At 39.3% G+C, this 18,999-nt stretch overlaps 1 protein-coding gene across 10 annotated transcripts in view; it reads left to right on the top strand.

Moving 5' to 3' along the window:
- Positions 1 to 18,999, top strand: part of Agtpbp1 (ATP/GTP binding carboxypeptidase 1) — a 241,355-nt gene that overhangs the window by 160,746 nt on the left and 61,610 nt on the right. For 9 of the 10 annotated variants that reach the window (XM_045131075.1, XM_045131072.1, XM_045131074.1 and 6 more), the window contains 3 exons: positions 8,271 to 8,354; positions 10,553 to 10,639; positions 10,720 to 10,868. In XM_045131075.1, coding sequence (XP_044987010.1) covers positions 8,271 to 8,354; positions 10,553 to 10,639; positions 10,720 to 10,868 — 320 coding nt within the window. The remainder of the gene's footprint in view (positions 1 to 8,270; positions 8,355 to 10,552; positions 10,640 to 10,719; positions 10,869 to 18,999) is intronic. The other variant, XM_045131073.1, reaches the window with a different exon arrangement.

Here is an 18,999-nt window from a genome sequence, read left to right as displayed (position 1 = left end):
AGCTGAGAAGCCGTCTGGTGCTGGACTTTTGTTTTGGGGGAGGTTTTTGGTTCCCTTTTCACTCTCCATGGATGTGATAGGTTTGTTTAGCAGATTAATCTGCCCTCAGTTTAGTTTTGGTAGGTTGTATTGTCTAGGAATTCATCCATTTCTTCCAGATTATTTAATTTTGTGGAGTAGATGTTCTGGAAATATGCTCTGATAATTTTTCCAGTTTTAGTGATGTTTGTTGTGATCTCTCCTTTTTCATTTGTTAATTTCAGACTTCTCTTTTTTTGTGTTTGATCACTTTGGCCAGGGGTTTGCCAATTTCATTTATTTTTCAAGACCTACCTCTTTGTTTCCTTAATTTTTTAAATTGTTTTCCTAGTTTCCAGGTCATTCATTTCTATTCAAATCTTGATTATTTCTTTCCATCTGGAGCTCTTTGGTTGGATATTTCTTGTTTTTCCAGTAGCTTAGGTTGGAAACCATAGTTTTTCAGACTCTGAAGTGTTGCATTCCAGGCCCTTATGGCTTTCAGGGTTTTCATTGAGAAATCTGATGTTATTCTAATGGGATTGCCTTTGTATGTTGTGAATTACTTCTCTCTTGCTGCTTTTAACACTCTCTCTTTGTTTTCATTGTTAAGGGTTTTAACTATGATGTGTCTTGGAGAATTTCTTCTTTGGTCCTGTCTGTTTGGTGTTCTGTGGGCTTCTTGTATGTGGATGGGCCTCTTTTTTTTTTCAAGATTTGGAAATTTTTCTTCAATAATTTTGAGTACGTTTTCTATGCCTCTGGTCTGGATTTCCTCTCCTTCTGGTATACCCATGACCTGGATGTTTGGTCTTTTTAGTGTGTGCCACAGTTCCCTCATATTTTGTTCACTTGATTTTTGAACTTAGCAAAGTTTTTGGCCTCCCATCAATTTCTTCTGTCCTGTCTTTCATGTCAGAGGTTCTGTCTTCCACATGAGTAACTCTTGTTGAGTGGTTCTAGAGAGGTTTTCATAAATTCTGTTTGATATTTGTTTTCTGTTGTGTTGTTTTGTTTAATGTCTATCTCTTTTCTGAGGTATGATTTCAATTCAAATTCTAATTTTCTTGATGCTTCTTAGAGTTCCTTCGTACATTTGATCAAGTCTTCATTAGGCTTTATCAACTGGTTGTTGAGGTCCTCCATTTCTTGACTTGCATTCAATTTATTCATATCTCTTTGGAGGGTTATAATGTTTTCTTCCATCTAGTTAAGCCTACTGATAAAAGCTTAATATCCTGGAGATGTTTTGTTCAATTTGCTTGATATGATTATTGGTTCTTTGGTAGTTTGCTTTAAGTTCAGTGATTTATTTATTTATTGATTGATTGATTGATTGATTGATTGATCAGGGTCTCATTGGTTGTTGTGTTTTCATTTTGGGAATGAATTTCTGTTGATTTCTCTGTGATTTCATTGGAGGCTTCCATAGTAGGGCTAGGCATCTTTGGTGGTGATCTCTCAGTTTTCTGTATTTTGTTGGCTTTTTTGCACTGTTGTCTACCCATTTTAGGAAGACTCTCTGTTTTATTATGGAGGTAGGAAGATTGTTTCCTTTGGCCCGTTTACCCTCTGACTCAGGTGAACAGGGATGTTGGTACTTAGTGGCCAGTCAAGATACCAGAGCTAAAGTCCTGATTCCACAGGTCACACAGGGTCCAGGCCTTCATGAACAAGGCACAATGGGACCTATCAGACCAGGGGAATAGGAAGAATAAGGGAGCAGGAATCTTGCTTACTTTGTCTTGGGCCTGCAGGGCATGGACCAGTGCTGGTAACCTAGACTGGGGAGGTAGAAAGAACCCAGTTGTCTGGTCTATTCACTCTGTAGGGCTGTGGTATCCCACACACTGATGTGCAAGGAACTCAGACCTGGGCAGTGGATAGGGTCCAGAAGTGGGTCTAGCCTACTCACTCCAGACTGCCACACCCACCCACACACTGTCTGCACAGGGAACTCAGACTGGGGCAGTGGGTGGGAGGGGGTAGAAATAGGTCCGGCCTACTCACTCCAGATCACCGCATCTGCCCACACACTGACCACACAAGGAACTCAGACCGTGGAGGTAGTGGGAGGAGCCCAGATGTGGTCCAGCCTACTCACTCCAGACCACCTTGTCTGCCCACACACTGACCATGCAGGTAACTCAGATCCAGTGTGTGTTAGCCCTTTGTAATTCTTCCTCTGAGAACTCCCTATTCACTTCTCTACCCCATTTTTTTTGAATGGGGTATTTGAGTTTTTGTTTAGTTTTTTGAGTTCTTTGTAGATTCTAGATATTAAGCCTCTGTCTGTCTGTATTATAGCTGGTGAAAAGTTTCTTCCATTCTGTGAGTAATCTTTTGGCTCTAATTATGGTATGTTTGTCTGTCTCAAAGGTTTTTAGCTTCATGAGATTCCTTTGGGTGAGTGATTATTTAATTCCCTGGGCTAGTAGGGTTTTGTTCAGAAAGTCTTTCCTTACTCCTATAATGTGGAGAGTGCCTCCTATTTTTTTTTTTTTTTTTTTTTCCTGTAGAAGAATTTTGGGTCTTATATTGAGGTCTTTAATTTTGGACTTGACTTTTGTATATGATGAGATGAGTGGATCTACTTTCATTTTTTTTAACTTATGTTTTTCCAGTTTGTCCAAACCATTTGTGTATGAATTCATTCATTTTTTCCAGATTATAGAATTTTGAGGAGTAGACGTTTTAGATATAAATCCTGATATTTATTCCAATTTCATTAATGTCTTTTGTTACCTCTCCTTTTTTATTTCTCATTTTGTTAATTTGAGACATCTTTTTTTCTTGATCAAATTGGTCAGAGGTTTATTATCAGTGTTACTTATTTTTTCAAAGTACTAGCTCTTTGTTTCACCAGTTCTCTTAATTGTTTTCTTAGTTTCCAATCATTAATTTCTGATCTGATCTTGATTATTTCTTTCAATTTATAGTTCTCTGGGTTGTAGTCATCTTGTTTTTCCAGTGTCTTTTGGTAGATGGCTAAGTTATTAATTTGGGATCTCTCTGTCTTTGTTATGGAGGCATTTAGTGCTATGAATTTTCCCCTTAGTGTTGTCTTCATTGTGTCCCATGAGTTTGGTAAGTTGTGTTCTCATTGCCATTCAATTCTAGAAATTTTACAATTTCTTTTTTGATTTCTTCCACTCCCATTTATTGTTTAAAAGGACGCTGTTTGGTCTCCAGGAGCTGGTGGAATTCCTGAAGCATATCTCATTAATTGCTAGCTTTACAGCATTGTGATTTGATATGATGTAGGAAATTATGTCAGTTTTCCTGAATGCTTTGTAGCCTCTTATATGATCTATTTTGGAGAAGGCTTCATGGGCTGCAGAGAAGAATGTATATTCTGTAGAATTGGGGTGAAAAATTCTGTAGACGTTCATTCAGTCTATGGTGGTGTTGAGCTCTCTCTTACTTCCTTGTTGAATTTATGTTTGGATGGTATGTCTATTGATGATAATGAAGTATTGATGTCCCCAGCTGTGATGGTGGTGGTGTTTATTTCTATATTGTTGCCAAGTAGGTTTTGTTTTATAAACTTTGCTTTATTGAGTCTTTATGGTGAACTATCTTTCCATCCCTTGGATGCAACTTGCTTATTTGAGGCAGATGATGTTTTTGATGTATTTTTAGATTCTATTTTTCAGAATTTTATTGTGAATTTTTGTATCGATGTGCATCCGAGATACTGGTCTGCAATTTTTAATTTTGTTGTTTTTTTCATCTGGTTTTGGTATTATTATAATGCTGTCTTCATAAAAGGGAGCATTCTCTCCTTCTGAACTTTATGAAATAACTTGAGAAGCAGTGGTTCTAGCTTGTTTATAAAGATCTACTGTAATTCAGCAGTTAATCCATCTGGACTTGTCCCTTTTTTGATTGGGAGATTTTTAGTTACTGCTTCAATCTCATTAGGTAGTATAATTATACTTACTGTTTCTTCTAGGTTTAACTGTAGTAGATCATAAGTGTAAATAAATTCATTCATTTTTTTTAGATTTTCCAGTTTATGTGTAGTTTTTGAAATAAATCCTTATGATTCTTTCCATTTCATTCATATCTATTGTAATTTCCCTTTTCATGTCTAATCTTTTTTTTTTTTTTTTTCAAGGTAGGGTTTCCGCTCTAGCCTAGGCTGACCTGGAATTCACTATGTAATCTTAGGCTGGCCTCCAACTCACAGCATTCCCCCTATCTGTGCCTCCCCAGTGCTGGGATTAAAGGCATACACCACCATGCCTGCCTTTCATATCTAATCTTATTGATTAGGATCATCTCTCTTTCTTTTGGTTAATGTGGCCTCAGGCTTATCAAGAGGACCTATTGTTTGTTTCACCAATTTTTTAAAGCTATTTTGTTCAGTTATAATTCATTTATTCCTGGGTTGTCAGGCTTTGCAAGCAAGAGCCTTTAACCAATGAGCCATCTTTCCAGCCCTGTTTGTATGTCTATGTATGTATATGTGTGTACAGTTGCTATGGGTGCGTGTGTGGAGATCAGAGAATAACCTCTGAGTGTTTCTCTAGTTTTTTTAATTTATGTGTGCATTTTTTTGGTATTTTAATATTTTTATTTATTTATGTAAGCAAAGAGAGAAAAAGTTGGTATATCAGGGCCTCTTGCCATTGTAAATGAACTACAGATGTGTACATCCGGCTTTACATGAGTACTGGGGAATTGAACCCGGGCTCTCTGGCTTTGTAAGGAAGTGTCTTAACTGCTGAGCTGCAAGGAAGTGTCTTAACTGCTGAGCCAGCTCTCCAGCCCTGGCTGGCCTGGAATTCATTATGTAGTTTCAGGGTGGCCTTGATCTCACTGGTGATCTTCCTACCTCTGCTTTCTGAGTGCTGGGATTAAAGGCATGTGCCACCACACCTGACTCTCTAGCCCCATTTGGGTGAGTATGTATGTATATGTGTGTACACATGAGTGCACAGTTGCTGTTACATGTAGAGGCCAAAGATCAACCACTGAGGATTTTTCCTTTACTTCTATCCTCACAATGTTAGCTATTACCTGGGAACTTCTAGATTCTCTTGTCTTGCCTTCCATTGCTGTAGACATGATAAGATTACAGAGACATGTGCTACTTTGTGCTTGTTTTACATGGGTGGTGAAGAGGGTTGAACTCTGCTAAGCAAGCAAGCAAGCACCTTAAACTGCTGAGTCATTTTCCTAGCCACTCTTGATTTTTTTTTTTTTTTAGCCAACTGAGTTAATTTAGAGTTGCTTACATGAACATTAGTGAAAGGTCATTTACTGGCCTATGTGCAAATCACCATTGGCTAGCTATACCACTGGAAAACATGACCTGCCCCTTACCCCTAGCAACTACTAGTTGCCAGGATCTACTATGAGTAGTTTGGGTTCTTTTCTTTCTTTCTTTTTTTTTTTTTTTTTTTAGAAAAAGTATTTTATTGCAAGGAGAGAGAGAGAGAAAAAAAAAAGAGAGAGGGAGGAAGAATGAGAGAGAAAGGGAGGAAATGGCCATGCCAGGGCCTCATGATTCTGCAACTGAACTCCAGATGCATGTGTCACTTTGCATCTGGCTTTACATGGGTTACATTAGGAAATGTAACCCATGCCTTCAGACTTTGCAAGCAAGTGCCTTTAACTAATAAGCTATCTCTCCAACTTAGGTTTGATGTCATCTTCAGAAGACAACATCCCACAGCTATCTTCTCCATCCTCCTGATCTTACCTTCTTTCTATTCCCCCCCCCTTTCCATAAGGTTTCTTGATTCCTGGAAGGGGTATTTTAGATGTCTTGTGTAGTAGTTATCTTCTCCTTGCTGTGACAAAACACCTGACCAGTAGCAGTTTATGGCTTACAGTTTTGAGTGGCACTTTTATCATGGTTAGAAAAGCATGGCAGAGCAGGCAGCTGGAGTTTCATATGTTGTCATATCAGCAAGAAGGGAGTTGTCAGAGTAACTTTCATATGTAAGTGTGCTACACTATAAAAACCCAAGACCCATCCCTAGTGTCATACCTTTCTTCTCCAGCAAGGTGCTACTTCTCACAGGCTACAGTAGCGGGCAGGTTTCATCATAGTCACTTTAGGCTATGGGGGGACATTTGTATTCAAACCACCATACCTGTTTAGGGCTGAGTTCACAATATTCACTTATTCTTTGCAATTCTGCCAGCTACTCATCTCTGCATTATCCTCAGCCTATTGCAGAAACAAACTTCTGTGATTGGGGCTGAGAGCTGCACTAATCTCTAGGAACAAACATATTTAGAAGGCAGTTCAACATCCTGTCCATTTAACACAGTATCAGAACTAGGTACTTGCCTAGGGCCTATGTCTCTTGCCATAGGCTTTTAACCACGTTTACAATACCAAACATGAATTCCCTCTATGGATCAGATTCAAATCCAATCAGGAAGTATTTGGTCATCATTAAATAATCATCTTATTATTACACCAGAGGCATATCTTGTCTGGCAAGTCAGTTCTGGAATAGACAGGATTCATAGCTGGGTGGGACTGTTGATGACTTTTCTTCTCATTGCCTAGCATTTGCATGTCATCTTATAGCACTATGAAAGTTAGCCAGCTGGGAGGAAGCTTCTAGCTCAATTCCAGATTGATTTCTCTATGTCCTGCAACAGAAGTGTGTGTTATCTTTGGTAATAAGGACTTACTATGTAACTTTGGTGGGCAGCCTCAAGCAGTGAGCTTGTCCTGATCAAGAGGAGTTACCAAGTTATGGACTTAGGGTGTTATTTCTTTCTGGTAAATTATTGTTCAGGACATATAACTTGAACTCCAGTACTATGTGTGCTTACTTTTCATCGACTCTGTGAAGTCTTGTGTGTCCCAGTACACCAATGTTGATAGTAGGGCCAAAGATTCTTAAGAGTGCAACAGTCCCTAATGACAAGGGCATGTCAGTGGCTCTCAGGTGCACACAGCTCTCTGGGAAGAAAGGCAGGTCAAAGGCCCTTAGGTGTGCATGGATCCTGGGATACTAATGGCAGGCTGGTGGCTGTTGGGAGCACATAAGTCACAGATGATGAAGAGCTGTCTGAAGGCTCTGAACTATGCAGAGTTCCCCCAGAGATGAAGGGGTGGTCAAAGGCAAAGCTCTTGGTGGCAACAGAGTTTTCCAGAGATGAAGAACAGGTGGAACAGGTTTGTAGGTGTACGATGCTCCCTGGAGAGGAAGGATAAGCCTCTAGAAAGACTCTAGATTCATTCCTGTTCTTGAGATTTTATCATGACCATTTTGACACGTTTTCTCACACTGTTCTTCGTTATTTGTAAACAATGTTCTGATTGTCGTGAACTGTCTTTAGCTGCAGTAAACTAAATAGAAAATTAACTCAGTTCTTATAGTTGACTTCTTTCTTTCTTTTTTTTTTTTTTTTAATTTATTTGAGAGTAACACAGAGAGAGAGAAGAGACAGAGAGAGAGAGAGATTGAGAAATGGCATGCCAGGGCTTCCAGCCACTGCAAACGAACTCCAGATGTGTGCGCCCCCTTGTGCATCTGGCTAACGTGGGTCCTGGGGAACCGAGCCTTGAACTGGGGTCCTTAGGCTTCACAGGCAAGCGCTTAACTGCTAAGCCATCTCTCCAGCCCGACTTCTTTCTTAAGGACAAGTTATATGATAAGCAGCAGCTACTTGTTAACATTGTCAGAACTTCATGGCCAGTCTTCCTGGAATTTGGCCTGTGGCTTGAGGATCCAGGTCTTCTGTTTCCCCCTCATGATTGGTCATTTGGTGACTTGGTTTCAGTACTTAAGGGAAGGTTGTGAGTGCTTTAAGTGGTAAAGTCTCTAGGATGGTGGCAGGCATTTAAGAAGCATTTCAGTTGGTGTTATTTTGTAGGACAGATTCTGAAAAACAGTTATAGAGAATTATGTGGATAAAAAAACTACACTAAACTCCCTCATCCAAGTATTTCTCTCCCCTTCCACCTTTCCTTTTCTACCACCGAGGAAGGGAATTCTATAGAACATGGAAGAGACTGCTTGTTGCATTTTTGCATAGTTCTGTGTTAGATGAGTGTTATAACTCTCCTTCTTGTATAATGTATAACTTTTCAGATTTTCCCACCTCTAATAATGCTATTAATAAATACTAAACTCCTTGCCTAAGAGTTAGCCCATACCTCCATGTTGAAAGGCCTAGTAGACAGTCTAGACCACCCTCCATTTAGAGAAAGCTGCACATTGACATCACTGGCATATAATAGTGAGTTTTCTCACATTTCTCCTTTGTGATTCTAGGACAAAAATTGCTCAAGATATTGAGAGGCTCATACATCAGAGTGATATCATAGATCGAGTGGTATATGACTTAGATAACCCAAAGTAAGTATGATTTTGTAAACCTTTCTATTGCTTTTGTTTTTATAGTAAAATTTCAGTGTTATTTCTAAAAGATAAAATGATTCTAGCTAACTTCCATGTACTTCATCCCTGCTGTGTTTCATCCATTGATAAAGGCAGGATGTTTATAGTCAATTGTGCTTATTTACTTAAATTGAAAATATCAAAAAACAATATTAAAAAAAATAAAAAAAGAAAATATCATAAGCTTTTATTTGTTTTCAGGTGGATTTTCTACAGATTCATTTTTCTTTTTAAAATTTTAACTTTTATTTATTTGAGAACGAGAGAGAGTGAGTGAGAGCACATGCCAGGGCCTTCAGCCACTGCAAACAAACTCCAGATGCATGTGCCACCTTATGCATCTGGCTAATGTGGGTCCTGGAGAATAGAACCAGGGTCCTTTGTCTTTGCAGACAAATGCCTTAACTGCTAATCTACTCCTCCATCCCTCATTTTTCTTTTTTACTAACATACAAAGAATTAGGTTTCATTTTGTTGTATTTCAAAGTTTGGTTTTTGTTTTCCTTTTTTCTCTTACCCTCCTTCTCTCCTCCTATACCCTACCACCACCAGAACCTACTTTCTGCTTTCATGTTACATGTTTCCTTTTGTTCCCCGTTTCTTTCTTGTCTTTTTGATTATGAACTAATGCTGTATTTTTTTAAGATGATACTACCTTTGCTTATATGAATGGAGGTTTTTACATGAAATACTTACTTGCCTGAAGCCTTTCTTTCTGAAGGACCATAAGTTACCAACACCTTTAAAAATAATTTTATTTTTATTTAGATTCATGTACCACTCTGTGTATCTGGCTTACATGGGTTCTGGGGACTCGAGCCTGGGTCCTTAGGCTTCACAGGCAAGCGCCTTAACTGCTAAGCCATCTCTCCAGCCCCATGGGCACCTTTTTGAAGCATATGTTTGCTAATTCTCTGCACTCCCTCTTGTTTCTTCCTGCTTACACCTGATTCACTCATTAACATTCCCTTGCCTGGCAGGGTAGGCAATTTATTCATGACTTTTGGCATGCTGGATATTCCATTTGTATAGACAAAAATTATAAAAATGCTGGGATTCTTAGTCATTTACCCTCCTCAAATTAAAAAAAAAAAGCCTTCCATGTGTTTCTTCTCTCTGTCATGATTCTATTTTTTTTTAAGGAAATTTCACATTTTTACCTATCATGTGGAGGAAACAACAAAAAAACAATGAAAAATATTTTTGTAGAATTATAACAGTAAAAACTTCATAAGAGCCAATGACTAAATATTAAATATTTTTTTTGTTTTTAAAACTTAAAAACAAACTTTTTTTATTATTTTTTTAAATTTATTTATTTGAGAGCAACAGACACAGAGAGAAAGACAGATAGAGGGAGAGAGAGAGAATGGGCATGCCAGGGCTTCCAGCCTCTGCAAACGAACTCCAGATGCGTGCGCCCCCTTGTGCATCTGGCTAACGTGGGGCCTGGGGAACTGAGCCTTGAACCGGGGTCCTTAGGCTTCACAGGCAAGCACTTAACCGCTAAACCATCTCTCCAGCCCCAAACTTTTTTTTTTTAAATGCAGTAGTCTTGTACTGTATGTTAGGTCAGGTTGGAGTTCACCATGTGGCCCAGGCTGGCATCAAACCTATGGTAATCCTTCTGCATCAGCCCTCCAAGTGCTAGACTAATAGGCACTACTGCTCTGATGATTTAAAAATATTCTAGGAAGGAAATCCTTCCGTTGTTACTTCAGTGTCTATACTTCTGTTTCTGAGACTGGGTAGATGTGGTAAAAACAGAAACTCAGGCCTAGAAAGGTAGTTCAGTGTTTAAGGCATTGCCTATGAAGCCTGATGTCCCCAGTTCCGTTCCTTTGTACTTATGTAAAGCCAGATGCCTAAGATGGTATATACATTTGGAGTTCTTTCATTTGCAGTGGCTAGAGACCCTGGTGTACCCATTCTATCTTTACTTGCAAATAAATTACCGACAACAAAACAACTACAAAAAAATAAAAGCCAGAAACTCACAAGAGCCACACTTCACTTTGCTGTGCTTGCTGTATTCTTTGTCTTAAGAGTAATAAGTAATATGTAGTAACAGTGATGGATTTTTAAATCTATAGTAGAGTTTTATTTTTTGCTGTTTATTGTAACTTTTAAAATAAATTTTTAAAATATTTATTCAGTTACATCATTCCTGAAGAAGGAGATATTTTGAAGTTTAACTCAAAATTTGAATCTGGAAATCTGCGCAAAGTAATTCAGATTAGAAAGTAAGCCATTTAAAATATTCTCAATTTTGTATGTGCACATGTGTTTTCTGAATTTTCATGAGATGTCTTTATCTTTTCAGAAATGAATATGATCTTATTCTGAACTCGGACATAAACAGCAATCATTACCACCAGTGGTTTTACTTTGAAGTCAGTGGAATGCGACCTGGTGTTGCTTATAGGTTTAACATCATTAACTGTGAGAAATCCAACAGCCAGTTTAATTATGGTAAGATAGTTTTCCTTCCCAATTGAGAGGGCATGCAGGCATCTTGACCGAGAAAGGACTACTAACAAAAAAGAAAGAAAAATCACCAACTTAAAAAAAAATTTCAATATTGGTATATTAATTTTCCCTGGGGATATACAAACAGGTGTGTGTTCATCCCAGATACATCAATGACAGACCAAAGTATGATTCCACTATGTTATGCTAGAGGTAAAACACCCATCCTACAACACTCCATCCCTTTCCTCTGACTTTTATATTCTTCCACCTTTTCTGCAAAGTTTTTTGAGTACTGGAAGGGTCATATTTCTCTTATCCCTTTTTGAGCATTGGGTATCCATGCCACTTCAGCAGTTTCTTATTCTCAGTAGTTTATCCAGTTATGGCTCTTGCCATGAGCAACCACCACCCCACTGCAAGAGGTTCTCCTCTGCAACAGTACCGGCATCAGTACCCTATTAACATAAGCACAGCTGTTAAGAAGGCAGTTTGACAAGCACCTCACATTCTCTTAACAAAACAGTAGCAGTTATGTCTCCCAGCCATAGGTGTTTGACCAGCATATAATACCAGATGTGAAGTCCTTCCTATGGAGTAGGCCTTGAATCCAGTGAGACAGTTGAAATTACAGCAGTCCTTGCCATTGTTGTACCAGTGGGCACATCTTGTTTGACTTTTGATAGTGTAGCACTCAGAGTCCACAGCATAGTAGGACTGTTGGCAACAAGTCTCCTCCAGCAACACTATTGAATACCAGCCAACAGGAAGGGAGCTTCTAGTTAAGAGTTAGACTGTTTCTCCATGTCCTGCCACCACAGCATAGCATGTCTTCAGCAGTAGCATTTTACCATCTAGTTCAGGCATACAACCAGTAGCAGTGGCAATAGTTTTTTTTTTTTTTTTTCCTTCTTCTTCTTCTTCATTTTAGTGTCCCTGAGGGGCTTTCTTGGCCTACATCTTTTAGGGAGGTAGCCCATCCCTGGCACCAGGTTCTTCTTTTAGTAGCCTTATAGCTTATCTTTTACTCATGCACCATACCTTCCTTTGAGCCCCTGTATTTTTACTGTTCTTCCAGCTGCTCTTACAAGTCTGTAAGGCACTGAAGTAGGACCTCTGAAGGCCTCTACCATCCATTCCAAGCATGTTATTTGTTTCAGGAGTTAGCAGCTAAAGGGATACTAAATGAAAACCTTAGCAAGGTCCAATGCAACATTAAAAGATTCCATAAACTATTCCTCGAAAGAGCAATGCTACGGACCGTCATGTGGATGGGAAGCACTACTCCATCTAGCCTTCTGTACCGCACAGCCATTTTCCATGAGCCATCCTGACTCCTTATGTTGGGGTGCTTCCATGGGACCTCTGTGAATCTCCTCACCCCAGCAGAGTCAGTGGGGCCACTCAAACTTCTGGACCTGGACACTCTCTGGCCCATTGCTGTGTCTGCTGTTCAGTTTGGCTCCCCTGGTTGGACAGGCTCCAAAGGGCCCCACTAAGGCTGTGACCTTGCTTGTAACTTCTCCCTCAGCCACACCTGGCTGCTGTGATAGCTACAGGCTAGGAAAACAGTATCTACCCTGCCATACCTTTTTTTTTTTAATTTTTATTAACATTTTCCATGATTATAAAATATATCCCATGATAATTCCCTCCCTCCCCACCCCCACACATTCCCATTTGAAATTCCATTCTCCATCATATTACCTCCCCATTACAATCATTGTAATTACATATATACAATATCAACCTATTAAGTATCCTCCTCCCTTCCTTTCTCTACCCTTTATGTCTCCTTTTTACCTTACTGGCCTCTGCTACTAAGTATTTTCATTCTCACGCAGAAGCCCAATCATCTGTAGCTAGGATCCACATATGAGAGAGAACATGTGGCACTTGGCTTTTTGGGCCTGGGTTACCTCACTTAGTATAATATTTCCCAGGTCCATCCATTTTTCTGCAAATTTCATAACTTCATTTTTCTTTACCACTGAGTAGAACTCCATTGTATAAATGTGCCACATCTTCATTATCTACTCATCTGTTGAGGGACATCTAGGCTGGTTCCATTTCCCAGCTATTATAAATTGAGCAGCAATAAACATGGTTGAGCATGTACTTCTAAGGAAATGAGATGATTTCTTCAGATATATGCCTAGGAATGCTATAGCTGGGTCATATGGTAGATCAATCTTTAGCTGTTATAGGAACCTCCACACTGTTTTCCACAATGGCTGGACCAGATTGCATTCCCACCAGCAGTGTAGAAGGGTTCCTTTTTTTCTACATCCCCGCCAACATTTATGATCATTTGTTTTCATGATGGTGGCCAATCTGACAGGAGTGAGATGGAATCTCAATGTAGTTTTAATCTGCATTTCCCTGATGACTAATGACGTAGAACATTTTTTTTAGATGCTTATATGCCATTCGTATTTCTTCATTTGAGAATGCTCTATTTAGCTCCATAGCCCATTTTTTGATTGGCTTGTTTGATTCCTTATTATTTACCTTTTTGAGTTCTTTGTATATCCTAGATATTAATCCTCTATCAGATATATAGCTGGCGAAGATTTTTTCCCATTCTGTAGGTTGCCTCTTTGCTTTTTTCACTGTGTCCTTTGCAGTGCAAAATCTTTGTAATTTCATGGGGTCCCAGTGATTAATCTGTGGTTTTATTGCCTGAGCAATTGGGGTTGTATTCAGAAAGTCTTTGCCAAGACCAATATGTTGAAGGGTTTCCCCTACTTTTTCCTCTAGCAATTTCAGAGTTTCAGGTCTGATGTTAAGGTCTTTAATCCATTTGGACTTAATTCTTGTGCATGGAGAGAGAGAAGAATCTATTTTCATCCTCTGCAGATATATATCCAATTTTCAAAACACCATTTGCTGAAGAGGCTGTCTCTTCTCCAATGAGTATTTTTCCTGCCATACCTTTTTGCAGGAGAGAAATATACACAGCTAACTCCAGGGACATAATTTACCCACCACTGGGACAAGCTTAGTGGTTTTTTTTTTTAATTGATTAATCATTTATGCCTTCTGAGAACTGTGTTTTCTGACTTTAAGCCTTACAGAAGTTCAGTAGCATAGCATATGGTTTTTTTGTTGATATTTTCCTTACTAATTCCAGTTCAACACAATACATTAGCCTCTGAAGTTGCCTTGCACTCTTGAATGCTTTACCATTTTGTGGACCTAATTTGCATCAGCCTATTTCATTCATCTGTCAGTGCTTCTAAAGATTACCTCCCACCATAGGGTCCAGCAAAACCATTAAGGCCTCTGCTGAGTTAACACAGCTTTATTGTGCACCAAACACTGCTTGTCTCCTATCTAGTTCCCTTAGTAACTCCTGTCCTTCCTATATTGTCTTCCAGTCCCTGGTGTTCATGGGCTTTTGTCTTAAGATGAAATGGATTACTCAGATTTTCAGCTTCCATAGTACTCAGACTGACCCCATATGCTTATGAGTCCCCAGAATCTTACAAGCCAGGCTGTGAAAGATTATTTCATTTCTTATTTAAAAGGTCTTCCCAACTTAGTACTTCAAGAGGCAAAATATTCACATCATGGTCTCTTGTACTGGGCCATTATTAAGTCCCCTAGCTGCATGCTGAACCATAGATTTCCCATCTTACCTATTAAAGGTCAGACCTGAGGGGTATATTTTATCACTTTTCTCCCATTCTCTCCCTCTTCTAAGTTTTTGCTTTTTTTTTTTGAGGTAGGATCTCACTTTACCCCAGAATGACCTGGAATTCACTATGGAGTCACAGGGTGGCCTCGAACTCACAGCAATCCTCCTATCTCTGCCTCCCAAGTGCTGGGATTAAAGGCATATGCCACCATGCCTGGCTCTTCTAAGTTTTTAGATCCCAGGAAGGTCTCTTTAACACTAACCTAGTTTAAATTTATTTTCTATTTGTCCTTCCAGACATAAGAAATGACTAGTGAACCGGCGTGGTGGCACACGCCTTTAATCCCAGGCACTTGGGAGGCAGAGGTAGGAGGATCACTGTGAGTTCAAGGCCACCCTAAGACTACATAGTGAATTCCAGGTCAGCCTGGGCTAGAACAAAACCCTACCTTGGTGGGGGAGGGTGGGTGGGGGGAAGAAATAAGTAGTGAACATCTTGATCTCACCTTCTTTTTTATCTAATTTACTCACAAAAGAGAGGTTAATGCAGAAGACATTAGCTGCATGTACTTTTCTCTCTGTACTTCTTTATACAAATAAGTTCCCACTGGGCAGCCATCTTTGCCTCAGATTCATTTCTTACTCCCCGTAGCATGACTGTTACAATAGCTTGATGGCAAGCTTGTCCTGTTTGTGCTACTCTGAGGATATTTAATGCATGCTCTAGCTCTTTAGCTGCTTTCAGGATAACCCCATACCTCACTCATCAAGCAAGTATGTCACCCCCTACCACTTAGAGGAAGACAGCTATGCTAGGTTTTCCCTTGTAGACACTCCAATTCTTGATGACTCAGCCTTAGTTACATATGTTATTACCCATAATAAAATCCATGTAACTGCTGTCATCATAAGGAGGCACATCACATAGGGAAAGATGAGCATATGTCAGCACCCCACACTCATTGCCTCACTCTCAGATAGTTACTCACTTGCATGCTTTGCTACCCATAGTCAAAACTATGTAATTACTCATCTCAAACTCATCTTTGACTCTTCTGTGTTCAATGTTTCGTTCCAATTGTTGCATGAACTTTTCTTTTGAAAAGCCAAACATATCTCTCTTCACTCTGTACGGACAGCAATGACATATCAAAGTGTAATTCCACCAAAATCTAGTTTGACATACCAATTAGTTTATTCGAGTTTCTTACAGAGCACAGGTGAGGGGTTATTTATGGGAGTGTGAGTAACTTGAAAATAGATGTATCACTAGAGTCTTATCTTATCATGGATGGAGACCCCCCTGGGAGCTGTATCATGGAGTCTCCATTTCAGTTTACCTCCCACTTTCTTATGTAATCTATTGTCTCCTAAGATCTCTTAGCTGGTGGAAGGGCAGGAGTGAATAATAATTGTAATCTCAAGTTGAGGGTAGGTGACTCTTCCTTCTTCCCATCTCCTAGGCAATGTCATTATCTCTATTACCATTATCATAGTCCTGGTTATCACTGTATTGCTCTGCTCAATTAATTTGCTATGACTACCAATCCAAGGTGGATATCATATTATGCTCAGAAGAAAATAACATACTATAACAAATATCTTCTTTCCTGTGTTTTTTTTGTCTCCATGGAATTCTAGCCTGGTTCCTAGTTCCAGATATGGGTTCCTTTCCATTGAGTGGACCTCTTAGCAAATCAGAAAGCTTTCAGTTGCCCATCAAGGCTGTGTGCCACCATTGCACTGGTTTGTACATCTTGTCAGGATATTTGCTTCTGAGTAGCTTAGACCTCTGGTTGCTCAGACCGTTGTTGGCCGTTTTACCCCAGTAGCTCATGTAGCACTTTCTAGCATTACACAGGCTAACAGCCTGAGGCATGACTCTTTTCCATATTATAGCCAGGTCTCTCTGTGTTCTATGCTGGCAATATATGGTCTCTTTGGCAATAGGGTCTTACCTTTTACCTCAGGTGGGTAATCAAGTACTTTGACAGAAGTCTGTCTTGTTTTGGAGACCTCATAGGTCTCTATGATCAACAGCTCATTGTGGGTAGGAATAGCTATTGGTGCTGGGAGTTAACAGGCCAGAACAGCAACAAAAAATTAATGTTAGGCTTAATCCCACCCTCTCTAGGGCCCTCCTTTTCATATGTACCCCCTTACTTGTTTTGAGGGTTCAATCTTTTAGTCTATCTTCAAGGATAAAGGTTTTTATGGTACCAGTTCATTTTGTGTTAAGTTTTGTGGTTTTTTTTTCCCCCACCCTCCCTGCCCTTGCTCCTAAACCCTTCCAGTCCCTATAATCAGGACCTTGAGTTGCCTATCAGGTATGTCAGCAACTGGAGGTGATCCAAATTCGGAACTGCAGATGAATGAGACCATGTGACATTTGTCTTTCTGTGATTGTGTGAGTTCATTGAGTATGATCTTTTCCACGTCCTTCATTTTTCTACAGATTTTATTGTGTCATTTTTTCTTACTGCTGAGTAGAATTCCATTGTGTAAATGTACCACAACTTCCTTATCCATTCATCCAATGATGGGCACTTGGGTTTATTCCAGTTCTTAGTTATTATGGGTTGGGCAGCTATAAACATGGTTGAGCAAATATCTATGTAGTGAAACATGGAGCATTTAGGGTAAATGTCCAGTAAGGAAATAGCTGGCTCTATTGGTAGCTCTATATTTATCCTTTTCAGGAGGCCCCATGTTGATTTTCATACTACCTGTGTAAGTTTACATTTCCACCGACAGTGAATAAGGGTTCCTCTATCCCAGATTGTTGCCAACATTTCTTATCATTTGATTTTTTCAATGATTGACATCCTTACTGGAGTAAGGTAGAATATCGTAGTTGTTTTAATGTAATTTCTCTTATAATTAGGGATGTTGAACATTTTCTTAAGTGTGTGTTAGCCATTTGTATTTCTTCCTCTGAGAACTCCCTGTTCAGTTCTCTGCCCTGTTTTTTGAGTGGGTGTTTGATTTTCTTTTAATTGTTTTTTTTTTTTTTGTGGTCTTATGTAGATTCTAGATTTAGGTCTCTGTCAATAGTATAGCTGGCAAAATTTCCTCTGATTTTGTGGGTAATCTGTTGGCTCTGATTATGTTACATTTGTCTGTGTAAAAGCTTTTTAACTTCATGAGATCCCACTCACTGGTTGAGTGATTGTTTAACTTCCTGGCCTATTAAGGTTTGTTCAGGAAGTCTTTTCCCAGTCCTATATCGTGGAGAGTGCTTCCTATTTTTTCTTCCAGTAGGAGAAGAGTTTCAGGTCTTATGTTGAGGTCTTTAATCCATTTGGACTTACTTTTTACATATGGTGAGATGAGTGAGTGTGGTTTTGTTTTTCTACATATGGTCATCCAGTTTGTTGAAGATGCTGTCTTTTCTCCAGTCTTTGTTATTGGCACTTTTGTCAAAGATCAAGTAGTTGCTTGACCTAAAGTCCAACTCTTCAATTCTGTTCCATTGATCTATATTTCTCTTTTTATGCCAGAACTATGCTGTTTTTGTTAGTATGGCTTTGTAATGTAGCTTTAGATTGGTGTGGTGATATCTCCAGAGGTGTTCTTTTGCTGAGGATATGTTTGGCTACCCGAGGCCTGCTACAGAGAAATAGGCAGATAGAGAGATAGAGAGAATGGGCCTGCCTCCAGCCACTGCAAATGAACTCCAGACGTGTGCGCCCCCCTCGTGCATCTGGCTAACGTGGGTCCTGGGGAATCGAGCCTTGAACCGGGGTCCTTGGGCTTCACAGGCAAGCACTTAAGTGCTACGCTATCTCTAGCCCCTCTCTGGTTGTTCTTACTGAGATCATTTTAGCTAATTCTGTTAAATACTTAATTTGTTCACCAGTGGTATTAAAGTTAAGTAGCTTTACAATATATTTATATTTTGTTTCCGATTTTAAAGAGAATAATATTGTCTTTGGAATACTAGACATTTGAGTGAATATGGGTACACCAGGGCCTCTAGCCACTGCAAACTCCAGATACATGTGCCACTTTGTGCATCTGACTTTAGGTGGGTGCTGGGGAATTGAACCTGGGTCATTAGGCTCTGCAGGCAAGCACTTTAACCACTGAGCCCCTCCCCCATGTCTTTTAAAAAATATTTTAAAAAATTTAATTACGGCACTTCAGCAATATCTTAAGTATTCTTTGACCTCAGTCTAACCTTTTAATACATTCTGTAATTAACTAGTATGATGAATATTAGGTTACTTGAAGAAGTTGAAACTTGAGATATGAATGATTCACTGGGTCCTACTAGGTATAAGGAAGTCGGACATGACTTAGGTATATTAGTAAAATTGTGAGTTTTAAATATGAAGAGAAAATTCTCATAGACTTTTAACTTGAAATTAATGGGTTATTAAAAAGAAAATATCAGCAGGGAACAAGCCACTGACTATGTACCTTGTGCAAGGCCTTGTTCTAAGTGCTAACATACATGGGATGTGCCCATTCTCTCTCTCTTCTTTCCTCTTT

Source organism: Jaculus jaculus, chromosome 12 (assembly GCF_020740685.1).
Source record: "Jaculus jaculus isolate mJacJac1 chromosome 12, mJacJac1.mat.Y.cur, whole genome shotgun sequence".
Taxonomy (NCBI): domain Eukaryota; kingdom Metazoa; phylum Chordata; class Mammalia; order Rodentia; family Dipodidae; genus Jaculus; species Jaculus jaculus.
Note: the sequence above shows the minus strand (reverse complement) of the source record. Positions and strands in the feature narration are given on the sequence as shown.